This window comes from Eubalaena glacialis, chromosome 17 (genome assembly GCF_028564815.1).
Source record: "Eubalaena glacialis isolate mEubGla1 chromosome 17, mEubGla1.1.hap2.+ XY, whole genome shotgun sequence".
Lineage (NCBI taxonomy): Eukaryota > Metazoa > Chordata > Mammalia > Artiodactyla > Balaenidae > Eubalaena > Eubalaena glacialis.
The window spans coordinates 81,908,305-81,934,888 of NC_083732.1; the positions used below are offsets into that span (position 1 = coordinate 81,908,305).

At 46.4% G+C, this 26,584-nt stretch overlaps 1 protein-coding gene across 19 annotated transcripts in view; it reads right to left on the reverse strand.

Moving 5' to 3' along the window:
- ZFAT (zinc finger and AT-hook domain containing) overlaps positions 1-26,584 on the reverse strand; it is a 452,145-nt gene that overhangs the window by 228,916 nt on the left and 196,645 nt on the right. For all 19 annotated transcript variants that reach the window (XR_009697705.1, XM_061172112.1, XM_061172111.1 and 16 more), the window contains one exon: positions 3,284-3,422. Coding sequence is in view for 18 of the 19 variants with exons in the window: in XM_061172112.1 (XP_061028095.1) it covers positions 3,284-3,422 (139 nt within the window). In the remaining variant the exon portion in view is untranslated. The remainder of the gene's footprint in view (positions 1-3,283; positions 3,423-26,584) is intronic.

Sequence of the window (26,584 nt, forward strand, 5' to 3'; positions counted from 1 at the left end):
GCCCCCAAGACCAGAGGTGTGCTGGGGCCGCTGGAACCATCTCTTTCCAGCTCAGTGACCTCACACTGGAAGCTTAAAATTGGCCCTGGCGGAAATATTCACGGCACAGAAATTGGCAAATGCTACGAATCAGGTTCCCTTCTCCCCGCCCCGGGAGAGCCAGCTGCTAAACACTCACAGAACATGACGAGTGGATGCCCCAGCAGCCCCGATTCCAGAGCTCGCTGAAAGTGACCCAGACTCCGTGGAAAACACCATGTGCCTTTCCTCAGAAACCTACATGGATCAGAAACCGCAGCCTATTGGGCCTTCTTCCCGCCTCTCCTGCAGTGCTCTGCACGGACGCCCTCCCCACACCGCTGAGCACGGGGGCAGTAGAATCTCTCCCAGCAACTGATGGCTCTGCCTGCGTCACAGCGTGACACCGTTTAAACACAGCTGATGGACAAGGAGTCCCTGCATTGGTTTCAGGAGACTGGCATCATTTTGATAAAACTACCTTTTATTTGTGGTTTTTTTATTACGTCATCATTTTAACACATATTCCTCTATCTCAAAACAAGAAATTATCAAGTCCCACAAAGATATCTTTTCAGGAGTGATCTGAAGCCGAAAATAAAACCAAGTGGGGGTAGGGAGAATTACATGAAATTAATCAAAAGGAAATGAAAAACTCCAGTGGTACCAAACACCTCGTCATTTCCAAACACAGTCATTTTATCCAGTTCCACTTTCTCTGTCTCCTTCACTCTCCACAGCGAGAGCTGTGTGCTCTTGAGATCTCTGAGCTGCACGCACAGTCAACCAGCTCTCTGCTTTCAGAGACCGTTCTCCCGCCAACACTCAATGGCACAAGGTCTCCTATGAGCCAAGAGACATTTAGTTGTTTCCTTCCACGATATGTCTCTTAAAGGGGGGCATAGGAAAAATAAATAAACACACACACACACACACACAAAGGTCAAAAATAGCCCTGCAAAGATTAGAAATAAAACCCAGACCCTGTCAGGGAATGCCAATTGATTATAGAGAGTCTTGGAAAGTTAAGCGAAAACTTGGGGCATGAAGCAACTTGACCTCAGCACATTTTCTGCAAGGCAATGATGAAAGTTTGGAAGCACAGAGCTATGACAGTGTCATCAGTCAGATCCCCACGCCTGTCCCAACTGCCACAGTAAACATCTATTTCCTGCCAATCCAACCCAGGAGTGTGAAGGATGTTAAAACGAATCGCTAGCCTGCTACTCCAATTATTTACTGTGACTCTAAGGCGATGCATCCTCTCCTGTGATTCCTAAACAGGGGAGTCATCAAAAATGATGCACCAGCTCTAGAAGGACTGGCATATTTTCGGAAAAAAAAAAAAACCCCATAAAAACAAAAGAAAAGGGCTTCCCTGGTGGCACAGTGGTTGAGAATCTGCCTGCCAATGCAGGGGACACGGGTTCGAGCCCTGGTCTGGGAAGATCCCACATGCCGCGGAGCAACTAGGCCCGTGAGCCACAACTACTGAGCCTGCGCGTCTGGAGCCTGTGCCCCGCAACAAGAGAGGCCGCGATAGTGAGAGGCCCGCGCACCGCGATGAAGAGTGGCCCCCGCTCGCCACAACTAGAGAAAGCCCTTGCACAGAAACAAAGACCCAACACAGCCAAAAATAAATAAATAATTAAATAATAATAAAAAAAAAATAGTATGGTCCTGAGAGGTACAAAATTAGTGATGAGATTTTTTTTAAAAATTAAAAAAATAAAAATAAAAATAAAATAAAAATAAATAAATAAATAATAAAATAAAATAAAAATAAATTTAAAAATAAATTAAAAAAAAAAAAAAGAAAGGAATGAAAATGTATTGAGTGCCAGACACTCAGATGTTCTCGTTTCATTCTCCCCGCGATCACAAGGGATGGCTGCTGTGAACTCCACCTGAGGTGCAGGGCCTCAGGTAGAGAGGAGGGTAACTTGCCCCAATGGCACCGCACCTTCCTGCCCTCCAGCTCCGTGAAACTGCCATTCACACCAATGCCAGGCCCACGCTCCCGTTACCCCAGGTGGATGGCTTAAAATTATCCCGAGTTTTTTCTGATGCTCATCCATTTCCGTACATCAGCCCTGTCACCGAAAGTGCTGAAGGGTACAGTCAATTCATTTGTTTTACATTAAGACGCCTTTCGTGGCGATTACAGCAAGTGGAGCTTCACGCTGCATCGGAAAACTAGGAGCGGCCCCAGCTGCAGCCGAGTTTACAATCCCACAGCTCTGTTTACGGGGGCAGATTTCTAAAATGGTCTTCAGCTTCAGAGAGTCACAGGATTCAGAAAGAGTAGCAACTGACGCATGGCACGCTGCAATCATTTTTCAGCTGAATTACCGAAGCGCAGATATAAATACAACAGCATTTCTCTGTGTGGCAACAGCACGTGAGCTAAACTCTCTCAAGTGGGAATGTGATTATTTATTTAAAAAAGAAGCAAACCCCCCCCAAACTTTTCAATGATATTAGAGGTTTTCATCCATTCTCTTTAGTTTAAATGCTCTAAATAGTTTTTCCTTTTCAAGATGCATAAGTAATCTGAGCACTCAATAAATATTTTTGGATAATCTAAAGAATCCCACCTATAAATGTGATCAGTATAGCATTATTTACAACTGCAATAAAAGAAAAATCTGGAAACCCTACCGTGTTCAACAACAGGAGCATAGTTAAATAATACTTGATGCTGTATCGCCAAAAGCCCTCAGAGGTTAAAGTAGGAAGACAGTGTACCAAAGGAAAACAAAATGTGCACGTTAATCATTGTTAAGTAAGCCATGAACTTTCATTTGTGCAAAATGTGTGCATGGACCAAGGACAGAAGGCAATACAGTCAGTCCTTCGCATCCCCGGGTTTCGCAACCAACGTGGGGCTGCAGATACAAATGCTGACTGTTCTCTGCCATTTTACACAAGGGATAGAGCATCTGCGGAGTGCGGTATCCGTGAGGGTCCTGGAGCTGATCCCCCGCAGGTACCCGAGGGACGACTGTACTGACAAATGAACATTATGGGAAGGGTGGTAAAATTTGTGGGTTAATTATCACTTTGTTCATTTAAGAGTTCCATTAAGGTCGCTGTAATACAATCCTGGCATAAGTAACATGACATAAACAGCGAGGAGGAGGAGGACGGCAGTTATGACGAGGACCGTTCAGGAATCAGGACCGCGCTGCAGGAGCCCACAGCGCCGCCCCGTGGGGCCCGTGGGGCCCGGCCGGGCAGGACAGGAGCCGCCCCGCTCGCCTACCTTGCTGGATGAGCGCGTCGGCCGCCAGCTCCCCGGTGCCCACGTTGGTGTACTCCTCGTTGGGGTGTTTCCTGTTGTAGTGCCGCTTCAGGGAGCCCGAGATGTTGCACGAGTAGTGGCAGTGGGCACAGCGGAAAGGCTGCAGGGACAAGGAGGAGGGTTAGGGCCAGGCCAGCCCCCGTGCCATCGAGCCCCCGCGAGAAGGAGGAGGCCCAGCTCCCCCCCAGTCCTCCTCCACGACTCTCCCACCTGTGAGTGTCCGCTTCCTGGAAGGCTTGGGAGGGGCCAGCCGCCCGCTGGGAAATGCGCCAGGAAAAGACGCCAACCTGGGGCAGCTGAGTCCTGCCTCTGCAGGGACCATCCAAGTCACCTGGCAGGCGTCCCCAGGGTAGGAGGGGCCTCTGCTAAAGGAGGCTGCTCTGATTTCTTTTCTTTGCTGTCCACCCCAGATTTACAGTTCTTGTTTAAGAAGAAAATAACAAAAAGCAACCCAGGAATCTATCAGTTTTCTTTTCTTTTTTAAGTGAATGCCATTCAAGCATCTCCCCTTACCATTAATTCCCTGATGCATCTGCTTCTTTCACTAAATGGTCTCCTCCACAGCATTTACCTGCAAGCACCACGTATATACGTCACTGTCCCCCCTTAGGGAAATCTGCCTGATAAAATCTATTGCCAACCCCCCCACCTGGGCAAGACAAGGCTCTTTTAGGATCAGGGCACCCACGGGTTGTTTGTGCGGTCGTATCTGCCAACTTGCAACTGCTTCGGGGGATGCAGAGAGCGGTGAGGGGAAGAGGTGCCTGCTCAGGTCTCTTGGGTGGCCCAGTGAGACCCATGCACTGGCCAGGCGAGGGATGTACACCAGATCCCTGTCCTTTCCAGGCCCTTACTCCTGGTCAGGACAATATCAAGTGTCCCTCTGAGCCATGTGCTACACAGCTGTACAGCCCAGGGCTATGGAAATCCCAGCTCTGCATTCAGGGCCTGTCTGGTGACACAAGCAGCTTCCTGGCCCAGCGGGAACGGAAGAGCACAGAGCGGCCCACAGGACAGCAGGGGATTCAGATGCGGCAGGTTCAACTGACCCCCAGCACAGCCTGGCCATGGAACTTCAGACAAGTAGTGAAACTCCTCTAAGCTTTGAGCCTCTTATCAATTCAAAGGGGATGATACCACTACCTGGAAAGGCTGCTGTGAGAATTAAATGATCCAACATGAACTGGTATCTAAGATGCCACAGAAAGCATTGACTGTTTTTACAATTTTACATTTACTGTTTTAGCAATTTTACACGGCCCTTACTATGTCTGTGGGAGCTGATGCACCACTGTGTCTGGTGAGACCTCAGATCCACCTCGCCTTCTCAACTGTCCAAGTCATCAATATTCCTCCACTGTCACCTGGAAGAGCTAAACCAGAACCGTGCATCTCTGAAGCGGGATGCACCGACTACGGGAAAAGTCCTCTCTTTGACACTCCAATCAGCCCCTCTTTCCATGGTTATTCAAGCCTACAGATGTGCTGAAGTCTCCCCATTGAGAGAAAGAAAGAGATGGAGGAAGGGAAGAAAATGAAAAGAAAAGCCATCTACCTGGGCCCTGTTTAAATCACTCTACTCCTTGCTTGTAGGCCACCTCCCACCCCACCCTCTCGAAGCACAGTCCTGCCTGCCGCCTCCATACCATCCCCTCCCTCTCTCAGGCCCCCCAGATCTCCCAGGCAAACCGCTCCTGCGGGTACAGCCCGGGCTCCCTCTGCAGACCTCGCCCCCCTCCTTCCCCACCTCCTTCCACTGGCTGCCACCTCCCACCATGATGCGTAACGTGGTGACATCACTATACCACCAGGTTCTCTTTCTCGCTCTGAACTTTCTCGGGTTATTTTACTAGATCTGCTTCCCAGGCCTGAGGTGAAATGCTGACTTTCTCCAAGGTTCTGCCCTGGGGTCTGTTTTGTTCTTCCGCTGTGGTTCCAATGATCGCTTTTACATGCTGATATATCCATATATATACAGTTGTGATGGCTCCCAAACCACAGATAGGAATTTTCAACTGTCTTCCAGGTATCTCTACAGGGATGCTCTGGAAGCACCTCAAAATAAACACACACAATTTCAGACTCACGATCTTTCTGCAGAATCAGCTATTCATGCAAAGACAGAAACCTGGGCGTCACCCTAGACTTTTCCTTCTCTCTTACCACCCAACCAACTACCCAGGCTTCCTCAGACACGTGTCCAGAGCCCTCCCCCCGCCCCTCTCATCTGTCACTCCAGCACAGAGAAAGTGCTGACCTGGCCTGTAAGGGAAATGCTGTGCCTCCCAGGAGAGCAGTTCTCAGACAGCAAGACACCCCCCCCCCCCCCCCCCCCCCCCCCCCCACCCCACCCCCCCTCCCCCCCCCCCCCCCCCCCCCCCCCCCCCCCCCCCCCCCCCCCCCCCCCCCCCCCCCAGGAGAGCAGTTCTCAGACAGCAAGACTTGGGGGGGGGTTCTCTGGTGAGCCAACCTGCTCTGAACCCTTCCCCAGGGACCCCACCCTCCATCAAGGCCACACCGTGGTCACCAGATGCTTTGTGTTACACTGCACGTGCCACTTTCCGTCCTTCATGGAGAAGAAACCCGTGGTTTGGCCTATGAGGGCTTATTAAACAAAAGGACCTGGAACAAAGGCAAAAATTAGCCAGGCTTCTCACCTATCTACTGAGCAGAGAATAAGAGACCTAAAATGCCAATATATGATGATCTGCAAAGTTAAAATAAAAGCTAAAACCTTCTGAATTGCTTTCATCTCCATATAAGCAAGTTCTATGAAATTATTTTGCAAATATTAGCACTTGCATAGAAATCAAAAAGAACCACCAAAAACGCTTCCCTGCCGGTGCTGGGTAGTCAGTGAGCACAGAGGCAGGAAGAGGCAATTAAAATGAGAAATGGTCCTACAAACCTAACTTCAGGCTTGAGAGCCAATTCCATTCTTCTTCTAGCAAAGCGGATAAACTGCCTCATGAGAGTTTCGACTCCTTTAATTCCCCACGCCTGCTCCTTGGTAGAATTGCTCATGAAAAGAAGAATGGCCAAAACGTGAGCAGATAGGCCAAAAAATGTAGAGGTGAGCCCAAGTGAGAAATCAGTTTCTGACCTACTGATTTCTATGAAAATCTTCAATTCTTAAAGTTGAAAGGGACACTTTCAAAGACTGACTTTGACCAAGCCTCCCTCCATGACAAAACAGCCTTCTGCAGCCTCTGACAGTCTGTGATCTCAGCCTTTGTTAGAGGCAGGGAGGTCAGACCCCTGGCCCCTTGCACTGCTGAATGGCTCCAGGGGTTTAGAAGGATAAACCTTCTCATTCTCTTCTACTCCCTTGAAGCCGCCATCAACTTTCACACAAAATCAATCACCACCTAACTTCTTCTTAGGACTCTCTCACTTTAAATGGTGTAGCTGAGCCGCATCTTGGCCTTTCACGCCGAACAAGTTTGAACTTGTGGGGCATTGCCACACTTCAGCAGGGAGTTCTGCTGGGGCCGTCGCTGTGGAGCAGGAGACATAGGCAAAGAAAAGTGTGGGTGACGCCCCTGCACCCAATGCCAGGCATAGAGTCTCACTGCATTATTTACAGTGCACATCTTGGGATTTCGCTTATGGAGCACATATTTACTGACCTCCTGCTATGAGTCAGACATTGTTCTCTCACCCTGGGGACATAGTAACGAATGAGAGAGATTCGTGATCCCCTGAATACACAAGAGTGTGGGAACTTAAGATATCAACTGCAAAGATTAAATGCTATCTAGGCAAACTAAATCACAAAACTTGTTTCCTAAGTCTGATTACTTGCAGATAGCAAAGGACGCTACACCTCAAAGGGAAGTTATTTATCGAGAGCTTTCAGGCCAGAATCCAGCCAAGAGTTATGAGGAAAATATATGCAGGCTATATAGTCCTGTAGTGCATGTAAGACAAAACATCCAAAAAGAAAGTGGATCAAAAACAAGGCAGAAACCCGTTGTCATGCCTACAACGCAGTGTTGCACTAGATTTGTTAAGTAATGTGACCTAACATCATAACTATTTTAGCTCACCTTCACTGATAGCTATCATATGCCAGATAGTTCTAAGTTTTGCATGGATTAGTTCCTGGAAATCTCACAGCCTCCTCACGTGGTAGGTACAATTGTTATCTCCATTTTACAGATAAGAAACTGACATGTAAAAGGGTTAAGGAATTTGCCCAAAGTTTCACAGTCTCCCAGCCTGACCACTTGGTCTGCACTGGATTTGGCGCCCCAGACCAGCCAGCAACGAAGAGATGATTTGACTTCCCGTTTGTCATTTCCTGAACATCTATCTTCCCTGGGAGGGGCATGGTTTGGTTTGCTTGGATTTTCTAGACATAAGGCAGCCCACATCTCACCATCAACTTCTACAAATGAGGACCGCCATGGTGAGCTGGGAGGAATGCTGGCCGTTCCTGGGGGGCAGGGACGAGGCAGGGATAGGTGGAAGCCAAGAAGAGGGCAGACACAGCCAGGTCGCAGTGGGACGTGCACCGAATCAGGAAATGGGGTTTTTGGGAGATGGGGTTTCCGGTGGGTATCGAGCAGAGGGTGACATGCCAACTTCACAATGTTCACTCTGGAAATTAACAGAGGGTGGATTTGAAAGGAACAAGACTGAAGGCAGGGAATCAACTGTCCAGTTGCTGCAGTGGTGTAGACAAGAGATCTAGAGGCCTAAAATGAGAGAGTGGAACAAAAAAAATGGGAAAGGAAGAGAGAGTTTAAGAGAGATGGAGGAGGAAAGATCAGCCGACCTGAAGATGGAGATGCAGTGCGAGAAGACAGAGACGGAGAGCCTCAGGATGACTCCCAAGTTTCCAGCGCGGATGACACAGGAGGAAGGTATCCGGGCAGCCGTGGAGGAAGTTCTACAGATACTGAGAGAAAGAGGGAGAACGCAGAGCCCTGGACATCCAGGAGGGCAGGTCCAGAAAGCATTTGAAGATATAAGGTGTTCGGAGTCTAAAGCTCAGAGGACAGTTCTGGGCTAGAGGTACAGATCTGAGCACGGGCAACCAGAAAGTGCCCTAGGACAGAACGCACCCATTGTCAGTGAGTGTACAAAGTGATAAGACAAGTGGCCTTAGAACAGCACCCGGGAACACAGGAACAGCAAGAGAGGAGCTCGTGAGGAAGGACAAGAAAGAACGGCAGCAGGCAGAAGAATCAGGGGTGTCTGGAGACGAATGTCCTTCATGGAGGGAGGGGCTGACAGAGTCAAGTGCACTAAGACATCTGATAAGGCCTAACAAGTGTCCACTGGGACTGGCCATCAGGGAGGTGGGCTTGTGGCCTGACTGAAAAGAGCTGGTTTCAGGAACATGCTAAGAACAAAGGCCAGGTCACAGGGAGAAGGCAGGGGCAGAAGCTGGATTTGAGGTCAGGTGTCAACGATGTTTCAACAATGCAAACGATATGCCTTTTTCAAAAGGCGCATCAAAGGATCCTCCTCAAAAGGTACACTGACAACCATCCATTTGAGTTGAAAGAAAAAGTACAATTGAACTTGTGGAGGCTGGAACTCTAAGTTCTCAGACTTATGTCAAGAAAGCAAGTAAAATACACTTTGTCAGAATTGGAGGATTTGCTGTTCTGGTTCTTCAAACAGAAAGAAAGAAAACAGCAGAGGACAGGAAGTCCTATCTCACATGTGAAATCGGGCTCTGACAAACCTGATGAGAAGACATCGAACTACATGAGAGAGGCTAATGCAATCTCCCACGGGCGTCAAGAGACGGACTCAGAGGAATGTTTAAAACAGATGAGAAGCTGGTGAGGAGGCGACGTCCAAGGTCGTGACATCGGTAACCAATCACAGAGCACAGGATGGCTTTCTGGCAGAAGGAGAGGGCGCCCTGCTGGCTTCCGTCCACAGCAAGCAGGAAGGCTCTCACCTGGCAGGACCCTGCGGGCCACTGTGTGGAACCACGTGCGGCATCACGGTCCTGTAACTACATCCACAGGCTCAGAGATCAGCATGTGAGCCTCTCCCTCTGTGATGGGCCTGATGCTCTCTGAAGAGGATGGGGAAGCATAATGGTAAGGGAGAAGGTTCCGGATGACCTGTGGGTAAAACCTACAGCCACGAGTCATGATTTCGTAGCCTTAGATTAACAACCGGGTCAGTGGAGAGACAGAGATAAAGAAGGAGATAAACCACAAGTCTAATTGGTATTCAGGTGAATTTGGATCCAAAATGCTGGAAAAGATTATATGATTGTTACAACCTAAATTAAGTGGGCTGGTTGGTACGAGACAATTTAGACGCTGCTTGGTGGAAGCCAGGCTATTAGAACATGGCAGCTCTGCACCAGAGGGAGACCTTGGTGTTGACGCGTGTACAGAGCCCCAGATGGCCTCACCTGCCACGCCTCTCTCACAAGGTGAGTCAGGCTCCGGGCCAGGTACCGCCCAGGGGCTCCTCCACATCTCTCCTCTGCTTCTACTCACACTGTCAGGCTGCTCCTTTTTCTTAGCAACACCCCTGCCTGCCCTCCTCTACCTGGCTAACCTCCAGGACAACTTCTGGGGCCCAGGTGAGCTGGCCCTGTCCCTCGGCGGGCCCCCAGACTGCCGTACGAGGCATTCAGCCCTGCTCTCTGATGTGGCGCCCCCTTCTACTTGAGTTCCTTGCGTCAGGCTCCATCTCTCTTTTTCTCAATGACCTCGAGAGAGAACCGATTGATTCTAATACTGCACGAGCCAAGGCACGAAGGGGATGTAGCTGTCGCAGTGAAACATGTCATGACAGTGGAGATCAGCCCATCATCCGAAGGAGCAGGCTGATCCAGTTGGATTCAGCACTCACCCATTCACTCGAAGCAAAGCCTCCAGTCCTGGATCCCCAAAGCATGAATCACGGGATTATACCAGCGAATATACCCACCCTCCCCCCACTTAAAACAATGCGCCTCTTTGCTTTGAAAGAAAACAACACTATTGTGCTTCACGGATTTCAGCCCAACTGGATGAGTTCAACTTTTTCTTTATCCCCAAGTCACGAAACATGTCTATGCTTTGTCTGGAAACGTTCACCAGACAAGCTACCATTCATTCTGCAAAAGTCTTAGCTCACAGGCTACTCTCTGCACCTTCACCTCTGAAACCTTCCCTAACTCCTGGGAAGATGTGACTTTTCCTTCCCACGTGTCCCCCAGCACCTAGGAAAACCTGGCGGCATGAGTCCTGCTGTGGCGTAACTGTTCTCTGGAGGTCCAGCCACACACCCCTCCCCCACCCCGGCCGACTCGCCCCAGGCTACAGCACCCGGAGAGCAGAGTCTGTCCCAGCGAGGCTCACCTGTGCTCCCTTGGCAGCCAGGCCGGCCCCGCACAGGTGGGCTCCCTACTACACCCATGTGGCTAAAGCAGAAAGGACAAACCACCTTCCTCCTTCTGTTACTGACTCCTGTAAGCCTCCCAGCAGCAACTAAAACTAAAACTCTGGATAGGACGTTTCTTCAAACGACATTAAATTTAACAACTGTAAAAGACATTACATAGGGTGTGGGGAAAAAAAAGCCACAGCACGAGAGACTGCATTCACAACATGTAACCAAAAAAAATGACCCACACCCCCGATATATAAAGAATTCCTGAAAACAAATAAGAAAGCAAAACCACTCAATAGAAAAAATGAGAAAATATTTGAACAATATTTTTTTTAAAAAAAGGAACGAGAAGGCTTCCCTGGTGGCGCAGTGGTTAAGAACCCGCCTGCCAACGCAGGGGACACGGGTTCGAGCTCTGGTCCGGGAAGACCCCACATGCCGCGGAGCAACTAAGCCCGTGCACCACAACTACTGAGCCTGCGCTCTAGAGCCCGCGAGCCACAACTACTGAGCCCATGTGCCACAACTACTGAAGCCTGCACGCCTAGAGCCCGTGCTCCACAATGAGAAGCCACCGCAATGAGAAGCCCGCACACCGCAATGAAGAGTAGCCCCCCGCTCGCCGCAACTAGAGAAAGCCCACGCGCAGCAACGAAGCCAAAGATAAATAAAATAAATAAATACATTTATTTAAAAAAAGGAACAAGAAATAAATACAAATGGCCGAAAAACATACGAAAAGGGGCTCAATTCCATTAACCACCATGAAAATGAAAATAAAGCCACACAGAGAGGCCAGTGCAGGCCCAGCAGGTTGGCCACCCTGAACGTTCACCCTGGGACATGGAGCAACAGAGGCTCCAGGCCGTGCACCTCTACTGCTGGCATAACCTGGTGCAACCACTGTGGAAAACGGTTGGGGATCGCCTCGTAAAGCTGAAGAGGTGCCCACGGCCTGCAAGTCCTCTCCAGGTGTGTTCACCCCGGAGAATCTCGTAGACGAGCACACCAGGACACGCACACAGACAGTGCACAGCAGCAGAGCTCGTAACGGCAACACAACAGAAACAGCCCCACTGTCCACCTACGGCTAAATGGATGAGCTGAGCAGATGAACACTCCCACAGGGGCTGCACAGCGCGTGCCACGTCCCACTGGGGAGTGCGATGCCACAAAGGACGGACGAAGGAGGGAGACATGCAGTCTCACCGACATAACGTTCAGTAAAGAAGCCAAGTTGAGAAAAAAGAATATAATAAATTCCATATATGAATCCATATATAGAGATATATGCTCATATATAGATATATAGATAATATAAAGTTCAAAAACGTGCAATGCTAAATTAGTTTGTGTAGGGACGTATAAATGGATGGTAGACCTACAAAGGAAACCAGAAAGTAATTCTCAGCGAAGTCAGGATAAAGGTCACCTCTGGCTAGAGGAAGGGGGTGGGCTCAGGAAGGCCCCATGAAAGGGCTCTGAGGACTGGCAGTGGTCCATTTCTGGGCAGTGGGACATGAGTGTTCATGTCATACTCATTCATCACACCACATACTCGTGTATATGCAATATTCTGGAGGTACCTTCTATTTCATAACAAGAGAAGTAGAAAAAGAAATGGTTGATTAAATAGGTAAATATGTGACCAAAAAAACACCACAAAACTCTCTTCACAAGGTTTCTGAGGATTACAGGTAACTTAGATCAAATGCCTTGAATGACACAGCACCCAATGAGTGGCAGCCATTAGTAATGTTAATAACAACAATAGCAAAGGCACTTATACGCTGACATGTAAAGCGATCTTTACCCTTATTTTCTTTCATCGGTGTGACAAAAATCACATTGATACTAGAACGGGGTTCTAGCATATCCGCCCTTCATAACCCAAAATGTCCAAAAAGAAGACTGCAGTCGGGGTGTCTCTCTAAAGAGAGACCTGGTCACAGGCCTGGAGGAAATATTAACTATAACACTGGCATCGCCAAACTTAAATCAAGTTACACGGTGGAGAGAGACGGTCCTGGATTATGCAAGCGCTTCCCTGGTGCCTGGGCTGTAGAACACCTATAAGATTTACAGCCACGCTTCTGCAGCTGAGAAAACCCGACAGGAAGATGGAATTTTTTTTCATAAATGTCTGAGGTGGCCATCAATTCCCTCAAATGCAAGCCAGCACCAAGTCACCCTGAGAAGCGTGCAGCTGGGCCGGGGGGAGGGCAAGACCTGGGGTTCTCGAGCACTGTTAATGCAGGGCTCCCCTCCCTCAGAGACTTAATTTAGTTATGTCTGAGACTTACGAGGCAGTTTCATCTCATGAGAGCCTGGAAAGGACAGGATGAAGTGTGACAGCTTCTTCTAACTGTCTTACCTGGATTTTATTTCTGGAAAGAAACAATCAGAACAGATGCTTCCCCACCATTGGCCATGGAGAGCTCTGTGGTCCAGAATATTTCGCACAAACTTTGAGTGGCAGGGGTTTCAGGGGGGCAAAGAGACCTGGGCTCAAGTGGGGATCTAGCGCTTCACAGCTGTACAACTCCGGGCACGTTTCCTCATTTTAGCACAAGGAGTAGCGGTAACGTAAATAGGGCAGCCTGTGTGGAGACGCTATCAGATTATTATCATTGACAGTTTAGACGTAGAAACTCAGGGCAAACTGCCTTATTAAAAAAAAAAAAGAAAGAAAGAAAGAGAGGAAGGGAAGGGGAGGGGAGGGTATTCCTTCTGGCCTGCATACTTGCATGTGGGATTCGAGGATGTCCACGCTTACATGTGGAGCACTGGGGGAAGGCCAGATCAAGGAGGGGAGCCAGAGTGCACTGGTGACAATGACCGCGAACCCTGAGTCCCTACCGCAGGCCTCATGACCACCTTGGGAAGAAACCTCAATTCCCACTTCCCAGGTGAGGATGCAGAGGCCCTGGGAGGGTAAGTGGCTTGCTGAAGGTCATACAGTCACCAGGCAAGCTGGGTGTGAGCCAAAGTCTGTCTGGGCCCCAAAGCCCACGTGCCACGCCCCTTGGCCGCTGGTGTACTGACTGCAAGGCCCCCCGCCAACAAGCCCCGCTTCAGCAACAATCTCCCCCATGGAAGGATTAGATGGATGATTTCTGCAGCTCTCCCTATTATGGTATATTTTCAGCTTTGCAAATGACTTTGTGTTTCCAATTAACAGGATCAACAAGATAGTACTGTTTTCATAGTAGTACTTCCAGCACATAAAGTTCTGGTACACAAACTACTCACTTTTCTTCCCCTGGTCTCCCTATTTCCCCCTTGGGGACCTGGCTCTGCACAGCCCCCCATCTGGACAGCCCACGGGGTTGCCTGCTACCCACCACTACCTCTAAAACTGCAGGTTAGACAGTTAACAGCACTGCCATACTGAAGTCCATCATGTCTACATTTCCACAGATTTTCAAGGAACACACCAGAAAAAGATTACCCACATTCCCTTTGACAGGAATCTCCTCTGAGATATATGTTGAACATAACACAATAATGAAGCAAGGCTCACTATGCCTGACCTAAGAAAACAATACAGTTCCAGATACTAAATCTGCTCTTTGCTAAGAGAACAGCTCCTGGGGGGCCGCACTGAGCCTCCACCTTGTGCAGTGCCTGACTTTCAGCAGGAGGTCAACAGCACTGGGTGAATCTAGAGAACCCCATGACCTTGGGACCACGCTTGATTACACGTGCTTTTTCTCACTTTAACCTCACTGCCCCTCGCTGCTATGAGGGACGGAAGTGCCGAGAGCACAAGGCCACACAGCAAACTCAGAGCAGAGAGAAGAGCAAGCAGGGCCCAGTGACGAAGAGCCGCTGAACCCCGTGCCCTGGCGGCTACAAGCCTTCCAAGGAGCCCAGAGGCCCACCTCCACCTAGATGACTTCCAGGATCAGCCTATGTCACTGAAGTTCTACGGAATCTATTCATTTACTCATTTGTTCACTCAACAGGTATTTATTAAGTGTTGCCTCCCTGCTGAGACTAGAACAAAAGCTAAAAGTGCTCCCACAGAATGCACATTCCAGCATCATAAACAAGGAACTACACAATCTGCCAGATGTCGTCAGACAGCACGGAAAAAATAAAGCATTTGAACCAAGACCAGAAAAAGGAGAGAGACTCCCGTGGCTTTCTGGGAGAAGGGCAACGAGAAGAGGGAAGGGCAGGGGTGAGGCCAAGCGAGGATGCACTGTGTCTGCTGCAGATGCGCGGTGTGGAGGCGGGGCCAGGCTGGGCAGCCACCTGTGGTCTGCAGGGTGTGGGCTTTAACTCTGGGGGCAAGCAGAGGCCGTTGCAGGGCAGATATATGTGGGGCTCGATATACTATTTTTTTCTACTCTTTGATTCTCCGATAACCAGCGTTTCCGAAGTTGTTTCACAAAACCTAAGTGCTGGGAGGGAACACTGGGGGGAAGAAAAGGGAGGAAGGGGTTCTGTGGTGAGATTAGTTTGCGAATCACTGCACGCTGCGCCCCTCCACACAATGCCTGAAACATCCCACAGAACCAGTGTTCTAAGGAACACACTCTGGAAAATCCCGCCTTATGCCATCCTCCATCCCCCAGGTAGACCATGTCCCCCTAAGCCACATGCCTTACACTTCTGCTGAGTCGCCCACTGTAGCCAACAGAGAACAGTGGGTACCAGAGACTCGCAGAACAAACCATGCAAAACAAAAACCCCGACTGATTGGCCGCTGGCTTCAAAATCTCCCTACTCAGTGGTAAAGGCGCCATGAGAAACTTCTTTTCCACTCAGAGAAATGTCATCGCGTTGGATCTGTGAACTGCCAAGTCCCATTACCCGCACAGGGTCATCCAGCAAAGCTAGTGGCCCTTTGAGAATGTTCTGGATGATGACATGGGCTGGGAGACTGACATGTTTCACAGATTTACAGAGTGCATCCCCACAGCTGCTCCGAGAGCCCTTTCAGCAGAGCCACATGCAGGCCCCTCACCCTGTAGCAAGAGAAAAACACACTGGGCCAGGTCAACCGCCAAGAGACTGGATCTGTACCCCTGGGCTGGGAAGTGAGCCACTCAAAAAGAAAAACATGCATATTCATAGGAAAAAGGACGAAGATTGTAAATTATAAGACACACGGTGATGCCGATACGGGAAATTCCTAAAGAGCATCTGCGTCTGGAATCCTGGCTCCCTCACCTCCTTCTCTAGCCTGGGCTCAGAGGTAGATGTGAATGACGCTCACGTAGAACCAAGTGGGGGGACGGGTAAACTAAGCCCCAACCTGACATACACACAAAGAGCCTAAGGATACACAGTCACAGGGGACAGACAAGGAGAAAAGGGACACAGGGGCAGAAGCAAAGAGACACACACCAGAAAGGAAAGGACCTGCATCCCAAGGAGGGCCGGGGGCAAGTGGGCATCCACGGACTCACGTTCCTCAGGGTCAGCCCTTAAACAGGTTTGTGCCAAAGTTTTCAAAGCAATGCTGTCAGAGTGAATGAGAGTAGCACCCCGTCTCCTTGTCCCACTGGTCACCCTGTGGTCTACAACCCAAGCCTTCAGTCAAAGCTGCCCTGTACCATCTGTGCAGAAGAGAAGAGTTTTGTAATTTTTTTTTTTTTTTGGCCCTGTCTCTTCAGGATTATAAGCCTGAGAGCACAAGGTGGGAACTTCATTCCTGAGGTGGCCACAACAGGGACAAATCCAAGCTTGGGGCCAAGGATCCAGAGAGAAAAAAGCCAGGTCTTCATATATTTCACCAAGCACAAAGTCACCTTTGTTGTAAAATAAGGCCCGAGACAAATTAAACAATTTAAAAGAATAAATGTTTTAAAACCATGGAGTACCACAAGTTCCAAAATGCCTTATGTTGAGGCAATTATCTCATCACAATAAATAACAGTAAATCAATCCATACTAATTGCTTCTCATGCAAGAGCTTAGAAGATTCTTCAAATGTTCTCCAATTATTGATTTTTTTTGTAATCGCTTATGCTGTCAAAATGCAATATTTCCAGAGAATATACTGCACACTATTAGACAGACAGGATTTTAATTTAACATAAGACAATCCGATTTCCTTTTTTTTATCCCCCAAAGTGCTTAAAAAATCTAAAATACAAGGAAGCTGAAGATGGTGTAACAGGTTTTTAGCAGAGACATTCCAGTTCAAAACAACTTAATAAATGGCCCCTCTGACCACCCGCCCCCCGCCACGGCCCTTCTTCCTCCTCATAGGCATACACACGCTTAAAGGAAAAAGGGGAAACATGTAATCTCAGATTCTCCACTTTCATGGAAATTAAGAGCTGAAAAGCAAAATAAACACCACCAACAGCAACCCTACAATGGACTTCTCACTCTCTTTGCCCCATGGTTCAGTAATTTCCACTCATCTTGGGAAACTCTACAGCTGCTAAGTTTACACTCACTCAGCATTCCGCTTAAAGATTTTGCTTGAGTCTTGACAGCTAAACATCTAAATGCAGGCTTATATAATCAAAGCAGTGAGGGGAAAAAAAGGACGAGGGAGCCAGAACGTCCCTCTGCTTGGCTTGAGAGTAGGAAAGTGGAGGGTAACGCACGGAGGGTAGCTTTGTCTGCAAAGAGACAAGGCTCAAAATCCCAGCTCCTCCACTTACGAATTGTGTTACTCTCGAGTATGTTACTTAACTGGACTCTGGCCCTGTTTCCTCATCTGTAAAATGGGAAGATCAATACCTACATCACAGTAGTTTTGAGGGCAAAATAAGGTAACATACATGAAACACCTGTTGAAATGCCCAGCAGATGGCTATTATAAAAGGGATTGGTTCACCTGTCTTTTTTATTCTGACACAAGATACTTAAACATTCAACACTGTGGTGGAAGTTTCTGATGGAAAGATGAAACCATCTCCTGGGTAACAGACGAAGTTATAGTAGAAATAAAGCCACAATGCTTGCTATAAGCAATGCCGGGTGACTCAGCATTCTGGGGGATATTGAGGATCTCAGACTCAGGATTAACTTGAACTGCTTATAAATGTGTGGTTCTAAACATTCTGCTTCTTTGAGATCATTTCTGTACTTTCACTTCCTTGTTTATTAAGTTTAGAGTGGAAACTAGGAGTAAATTAGTTCACTTCCTGGCTGAACTCATCCAAACACCACCTCTGTTCAATTTAGTATCTAAGCCCCTTACACAGCCTATGAGCTCAGCTGCCTGGCATCTTCTATATATATAACTTGATTCTGCTTCACATGGACATTATGAACGCCTTTGGGACCCATTTCATTGTCAGAAATACAACAAGGGATTACATTAATTCCCTTTGATTTGTGGATATCAGTCGATCAGAAATTTTTGGTTGCTATAGGTTTCAAAAGCTATAGATTTTGCATGATAAGATAATACTATATTAACTCAATTAAAACATAGCTTTTAAAAAATGATAGAGTTGTAATAATTAGTTAGCTGGTCTTCTGGGTTCCCACAGAGCTTAGTACCTAACTTTCGTGCAGCAGTTAACATACTTGCTGTTGCTTTTTATGCACAGGTGGCTCTCCCCAGACCCATGAGCTGGGCAGACAGAGGCCTGGCTTCATCCCAACATCCTCTGCCCTGGCACACAGTGGGTGCACAGAAAACACAGCAAGGACTCCAGGGCTGGAGCAGGTTGGGGAAGAGAAAGTCCACTACCATCCTCATCAACTGTACGAAGCCTTCACCAAGTACACTGTAGACTCTCCTGAGGTCGGGCTGGGCAGAGAGGGGAGAGAGCTCTGCAAGGAGCAGAAAGCCAGAGAGAAACAGGACTGCCTCAACAACCACATACCAACCAAGGGCCAAGCTCGCAATTACAGCTTTGAAAGGACAGCTGTAGGCCTGCTATTCTCTATACAGTCCCCACTCTAATGGCCTGATACAAAGAGGCATTTACTTTCCCATGGACAACAGTCTCTACTGTTCTTTCACACGTAATATCTAGCATCCAGGTAAACATTATGAGATATGCAAAGAAGAAAATGTGACCCAATTCAAGAAAAAAGTCAATAGAAACTGATGCACAGATTGCTCAGATATTGAAATTATTAGACAGAAACATTTATATAATGATGATAAATAAGTTAAAAGCACTAATGGAGGGGCTTCCTTGGTGGCGCAGTGGTTGAGAATCTGCCTGCCATTGCAGGGGACACGGGTTCGAGCCCTGGTCTGGGAAGATCCCACATGCCGCGGAGCAACTAGGCCCGTGAGCCAGGATTACTGAGCCTGCGTGTCTGGAGCCTGTGCTCCGCAACAAGAGAGGCCGCGATAGTGAGAGGCCCGCGCACCGCGATGAAGAGTGGCCCCCGCTTGCTGCAACTAGAGAAAGCCCTCGCACAGAAACGAAGACCCAACACAGCCATAAATAAATAAATAAATAAATAAATAAAAATTAAAAAAAAAAAAAGCTCTAATGGAAAACATGTGTGAACAAATGATAATTTTTAGCAGAGAAAAAAACTATAAAAAGGAACTAAATGTCAATGCTATAAATCAAAGAAAATCAGAAATGAATAATTCATTTGAGTATCTAAATAGCAGAACTGACACATGAGAGAAAGGATAAGGAAACTTGAAGATCAATACAAATCATATAAACTGAAACACAAAGAGAAAGAAGAATTAGAGACAGAAAGAGAGACAGATCATCGGAATGCTGTGAGATATCAAACAGTTTAATATATGAGGTATTATAGTCCTAGAGGAAAAAAAGGAAGCAAATGAAGCAGAAGTAATATTTAAAGACATAATGGTTGAGAACGGTCCAAACCTCATGAAAGATATCAACCCACAGGTCCAAAATCTCAGCAAGGTAAACACTAGGAAACCACACCTAAACATAATGATGTTAATATGATGAAAAAACAAAGAAAAAGAGAAAAATCTAAACCAGAGGGGAAAAAGAACCATTACATATAGGGGGAAATGATAAGGGTTAGAAATAATGAAGGACAAAACATAATGGGACAACATCTTTAGAGTGGTGTTCTCCTAGAAATCTATAGTCATCAAAATATTCTTCAAAAATGAAGACAAAGAATTTCCAAATAGACAAAGGTGAGATAATTCAACTCCAGCAAAACAGATATATATAACAAATGCTAATAGAAGTTCTCCAAACTAAAGGAAAATTTATCAGATGGAAGCTAGGCCTGCAGGAAAAAAAATAAAGAACACCAGAAAGGCTAAATATGTAAGTAAACATAAAAGACATTTTTAAGATTATATTTTCTTACATATATTTTAAATACTGACTAAACCATAAAATAACACTATATTGAGGAGTTTAGAACACAAAGAGAAGTGATATATATGACAACAAGAACCCACAGGGTAGGAGGGGTGTAACATGAACTATAATGATTCATGGTTCTTCCATTGTTCATAAAACAGTATATTTGCAGCTAGCTAGAATGTGTTAAAATACAGATGCATAGTGTGATGTCCACAGCAATAACTAAAAAGAAAAAAGAAAAACAACAACAACAAACAAAGAAAGTATAGTTAAAAAGCAAACAGGGACTTCCCTGGTGGCACAGTTGTTAAGAATCCACCTGCCAATGCAAGGGACACGGGTTTGAGCCCTGGTCCGGGAAGATCTCACATGCCATGGAGCAACTAAGCCCATGCGCCACAACTACTGAGCCCGTGTGCCACAACTACTGAAGCCCACGCACCTAGAGCCCATGCTCCACAACAAGAGAAGATAAGAGAATCCACTGCAATGAGAAGCACATGCACTGCAACGAAGAGTAGCCCCCGCTCACTGCAACTAGAGAAAGCCCGTGTGCAGCAACGAAGACCCAATGCAGCCAAAAATAAATAAATAAAATAAATAATTTTATTTAAAAATAAAAAAGCAAACAAATCCTAATTGAGGGCTATACTATAAAATACCTCATCAGTACTCCTCAAAACTGCCAAGGTCATCAAAAACAGAGAAAGTCTGAGAAACTGTCACATCCAAAAGCAGCCTAAAAAGACATCATGACTAAATGTAATATGATATCCTAATGGGATCCTAGAACAGGAAAAGGACATTAGATAAAATCTAAGGAAATCTTAATAAAATATGGACTTTAGTTAACGATGTATTAATATTGGTTCATTAGTTGTAGCAAATGTACTATTGTAAATGTTAGATGCTAACAACAGGAGAAACTGGGTATGTGGAATATGGAAACTCTCCATATTACCATAACAATTTTTCTGTAATTCTACAACTGTTCTAAAATTTAAAATTTACCTGACAAAGAAAATCTCTACTCTCAGGGGAAAAAGTCAAATGGAATACTAAAAAATACCTGATTCACCCAAAAGAAGCCAGAAGAGGAGGAGAGAGGAGAGGATCAAAGAACTGACATGACAGAGAAAATAAACACCAAGACCATACTTTTCAAGTGAGACGTCAAAAACTACATTAAATGTAAATGGACTAAGCACTCCAATTAAAGAGCAGTGATTGTCAGACTGGTTGTGTGCGGGCACGTGGACACACACACACACACACACATATACAGGCCACAACAAGATCCAGCTATATGCTATTTACAGGAACACACTTTATATAAAACTCAGATAGGACCTTTCCTTCGCACAGTTCAAAACCCAGTGCAGTGGCTGGCAGATTATGATTTGTGGAGCCCCTGCCTCAGAACCACATGGGAATGTGGTGTAGTCAAGGATGCTGGGCTGGCCTCCAGGTTTACTGAAAGAGAAGAACTAATCTGATGGGAAGGGTGGCAGGAGGCCAGAGCTGCTCCCATTAAAAAGAAAGCCCCCCAGCTCTCGTTACCAAGAGAGCAAGCCTGAGGCCCTCCCAGCACCTCCTCCCTGGAGCTGGCCTGCACAGGGTTGATGGTCCAGGTCTGTCCAAAGCAACGGGGGCACATTCCTTCTAATCTGCTCCCTCAAATCAACCTCTCCTTCTTAATGTAGCCCTTGAAATAATGGTATCATTGGTCCCAATTTTCAAATAAGGAGACAGTGGCCCAAAAAGGCGAAGGATCAAAATCCCCAAAGGTCAGCTAGTTAGTAAGTAGTGGCATTAAGATTTTGATCCTGATCTGCCTAACTCCAAAGCCATAAGCAACAACAAAAGTAAAATAACACCAACATCTAAAAAAATATATAAGGAAAACACAACACCTGGAAAATATTTAGAATGAGTGATTTACAAACATAAATTGAAAGCATGATTAGACTGGTTTATAATCCTTGCTTTGGTTCTTTTAGGAATTGGAGTCATTTTTAAGAGACAGGGGAGGGGAAAAAGAGCCAACATTTTTTGATCATCTATCACGTACCAGATCCACTTCTCATAAAAGTGATATTGCCTTTAATATCTTCAATACCAGGAGACAGATATTGCCATCAACATTTTACAAACAATAAAATTGTATAAGAAGTTAAATAACACAGCCTGTAAGTGGCACAGTCTGTCTAGTTCTAAACCTGAGTCTGTCTTGTTTTAAAGCCTGTGTTTTTCTACAAGATCTCATTGCTCTCAGAAATTTTCAAGTGCCAAACAGAATCTCAATGAACTTCCAAATGGCACAGCTACCATGGTACAAATCGCATGGTCACTTTGGAAGAGAGTTTCGGGGTTTCTTACAAAACTAAACATACTCTTACCATACAGTCTCGCCATCGCACTCCTTGGTATTTACCCAAAGGAGCGGAGAACGTATGACCACACAGAAACCTGCAAATGGATGTTTACAGCAGCTTTATTCATAATTGCCAAAACTTAGAAGCAACTAAGATGTCCTTTAGTAGATAAATGCATAAACTGTGGTCCATCCAGACAATGGAATATTATTCAGTGTTAAAAAGAAATGAGCTATCAAGCCATGAAAAGACATGGAGGAACCTTAAATGCAATTACTAAGTGAAAGAAGCCAATCTAAAAGGGCTACATACTGTACAATTCCTACTATATGACATTCTGGGAAAGGCAAAACTATGGAGACAGCAGAAAGATCAGAAGTTGCCAGGAGGCAGAGGGAAGAGAGGGATTAATAGGCAGAGCAAAGAGGATCTTGGGGGCAGTATAACTATTCTGTATGATACTGTAATTGTGGATATATGTCATTATACATTTGTCCAAACCCATAGAATGTACAACACCAAGAATGAACCCAAATATTAACTACGGGCTTCAGGTGATTATGATATATCAATATAGGTTCATCAATTGTAACACATGTACCACATTGGTGGGGATGTTGAAAATGGGGGAGGCTGTATGTGGAGGGGGAGTGGAGTCAGGTGGTATATAGGAATTCTCTATATTTTCCTCCTAATTTTGCTATGAACCTAAAACTAGTTGTTTTTTTTTTTCCCCCCGGCTGTGCCGCATGGCTTGTGGGATCTTAGTTCCCCAACCAGTGATTGAACCCGGACCTCTGACAGTGAAAGCGCCAAGTCCTAACCACTGGACCACCAGGAATTCCCCTAAAACTACTTTTAAAAATAGTTTCTAAATTTAAAAAAATAGGTAAGACTGGTAAAATCCAAATAAGGTCTATAGTTTAGTTAATAGTAGTGTCGCAAAGTCCACTTCTTAATTTTGACAATATACTATAGCTAAAGATGTTATCACTGAGGGAAGGTGGGTGCTAGGTATACAGGAACTCCGAGACTTTTTGTGAGTCTAAAATTATTTCAAAATGTTTTAAAATTAAATAAAGCCACTTTTTATTATTGATGTGCAAGGAGACTGGCACAGAATGCACCAGCCCTATGACTGAGAACATTTCTATCAGCAGAGTTATGGGTTCATATGAGCCTAATGGAGAAAACTCCACAACTGAGTCTGCCTGGTGATCCCATTGCTTACAGAATGGCATACGGCTTGTTTATGTGCAAGAAGCAGAGAGCTGAACAGCTGGGCCAAGGGAACAAGCCTGTTCCTGTTTAGAGACTCCTGGCTCAACACTGGTTCCTCTCGTCCGAGCACCTTCCCTGGCACATCTTTAAGGTCGATTGTGTCAGCCCCACCCTAGGGAATGCATTTTATTTACAGCTGCAAGAAGCACATATAAAACCTTCACTGTTTGTGAACCCTCAGTGGTTTGGTGGGCTTTGCCCAGTGTTTCATAGTCTTTGGATTTTAGGGTGACATAGAAATGCTTTTGGTATGACGTCTACTGTAGGGTTACTTATAACAGCAAGAACTGGGAACGACCAAACTGTCCAATTATGAGGGGAATGTTAAATTAAACTATGATACTCATCCTTATGCAGCCATTAAAAGTAGTTAATAAATGTATTTTCATAAAATGAAAAAAGGCCTATGAAATGAGGATAAAGAAAAAAGGCAATATTTATAATGCCTAAAGTATGTAGGTGCCCCCGTCTGCCCTTTGACTGTGAGGTTATTCTAACTCAGAAGTGAAGTATTCTTAGCAAACCATCTGGCCACTCATCTAAGCCACATTCTCCAGTAGAGCTTCATCACTGATAAAGCTGACATTTTAATCTCCATCAAAAAAAATGCTCATTTACAGTGTGACCTCAACCATGTCTAAAAATATATCCAAAAATTCCCCCAAGGAAAAGAACCAAAAAGCATTTTCCAAATCTTAGTGAATACATTTTAATTTTACTCTTAAAATAAATACATGAATGACACCATGTAATTTTAAAAGGCAATACAGGAGTTTGCCTTTATTACAGTGTTTCCTGACACAAATTATATATTGAAAATTACACATCCAGATCTGGAAAGGCAAACTGGTTTCCTCTAGCAAGCCAACTGCAATGGATTAGCAGTATTTGCCCAAGATGGTGAAGTCTCATCTCAGATCAGTAAAACAGTGACGCTTGATTTCTTCATAATGTTTGCTGTGGGTAGGAAAAGGGAATGTAGGAGATGCATACTACATATTTTCTGATATGGATGAAAAATTTCTACCAGACAGATAGATGTGAAAGGAAGAAAAAAGAGTCGGGGAATGCAGTGGGCAGAAAAATGCCCTCCCCAAAGATGACCACGTCCTAATCCCTGGAACCTTATGTGGCAAAAAGGAATTAAGACTACAGCTAGAATTAAGGTTATTGATCCTCTGACTTCAAGATAAGGACATTGTCCTGGGTTATCCAAGTGGGTGCGCTGTAATCACAGGGTCCATCCAAACTGGAAGAGGAGGGTCAGAGGAGGAGAGAGATGAGGGAGGCTCTCACCTGGCTTTGAAGACAGACGAAGGGGCCACGAGCCGAGAGTGTGGACGGCCTGTAGGAGCCAGAGAAGAGCAAGGAAATGGATTTTCTCTTAGAGCCTCCAGAAAGAACATGTCACCTGCATGTTAGCTCAGTGTGACCTGTGCTGGAATTCTGAACCACAGAACTATAAGACAATAAACTTGTGTTGTTTAAGTTACAAAGCTGGAGTAATTGATCACAACAGTAATGGAAAACTACTACAGGGGTGGACAGAGAGGAGAGGGAAAGGGCAATTACAGTTAGGATGAGGGTGGCTGGCAGGAATCAATTTCATTTTGCCTCATCAGCCCCAGTTAACTGAGAAGCACGACTTACACGCATGTGTACAAGAAGAGCATCCTGACCTGGAGGAAGGGAGAAGCCCAGGGCTGAATTAGTGGTTCTCATTCAGGCTCAATTTCATCCGCAGCTGGGGCACCGCTCAGCAGGGGGACCCCTACATCCACAGAGAGCCCGTGGGAAACCGGCCATGACCCAGGGCCCAGCTTAGTCGGGCTCCCGAGGCCCCGGAGTACAACCATGTGATGGCAGGAAAAAGCTGAGACCCACACGTGAGAGGGACACCTTCAATCAAATCACCCCCAAATGCACTTCTGCACACAAACCAAAGATTCCACAAATCTGAGGAACAAGTCAATGAGGACTTCAGGGCAGAGAGACTGTCTGCTGTGTCTGGTTAGGAAGAGAAGATGCTCCACACGGAAACTGAGGAATGAATGAGAAGTCTAGCTCCGATTCTGAAACAGCGAGGACAGAAATCAACCTCCCTGGGTCTACATTTCTCATCTATAAAGTGACAGTTGCCCTAACTCTGCGTCCTCTAGTCCTACAATTGCACTAGTCTAAGAAAATCCAGAGTCCCCCAAAGAAACACATCTATGAGAGGTGGAATGCGACATTAAGCCCTTAATTTTAATTATGTGCAAAGTATGCAAACATGGAACATCCCAGTTGAGACGTTTTGCACTCCTGCTGGGTGACACGTGGGTCTCACCTGAGAAACTCGTGTTCAGTGCAGACCTGAAAGCAGCTACAGAAGCGACAGGCACAGCAGCCTCAGGTTCCCCAACTGCCCCCTTGCTGCCGTCAACGAGGGACTGAGAAGATCTGGTGAGAGACGCTCAGGCCTAGGACTCAGAGGCAAAGCCCCAGTTCTCACTCCCTCACCTCCTGGATAGTCAAAGTACACGAGCCCTCATCCCCCCCCGAGCCACCTGGTTTCTTAACTACAAGAGGAGAGATCATGAGGCTTCATGTGACTTCATCCCAAGGCTGTTCTGAGCATCAGGTGAGCTTGTCGTCAGGGAGGGTCCTCGTGCCTCAGAAGGGGTGACAGACGGCATAGGCTGGCCACTACTGTAACGGCGACTGAAGCCCATGGATATGGGCCTCGAGGAAAGACTTGCGGGGGTCACTTAACTTATGTGAGATGCAGGTTGTTCAGGTGTCCAATCCGGGCAATGATATCTACTGTGTGGAAATCAGAGTTGAGGGGGGTGAAGCTCCTGGCACAGTGCAGGGACACAGTAGATGCTCAATAAATATAAATGCACCTCTGAGTGTGGTGGCCCAGGGTCCTTCCACGTTCTGCCTACCGCCCTCTGGGACTTAGCAGTGGACATGATTTCAACAAACATCTCAGAGCATCGTGTCCCCACCTTCAC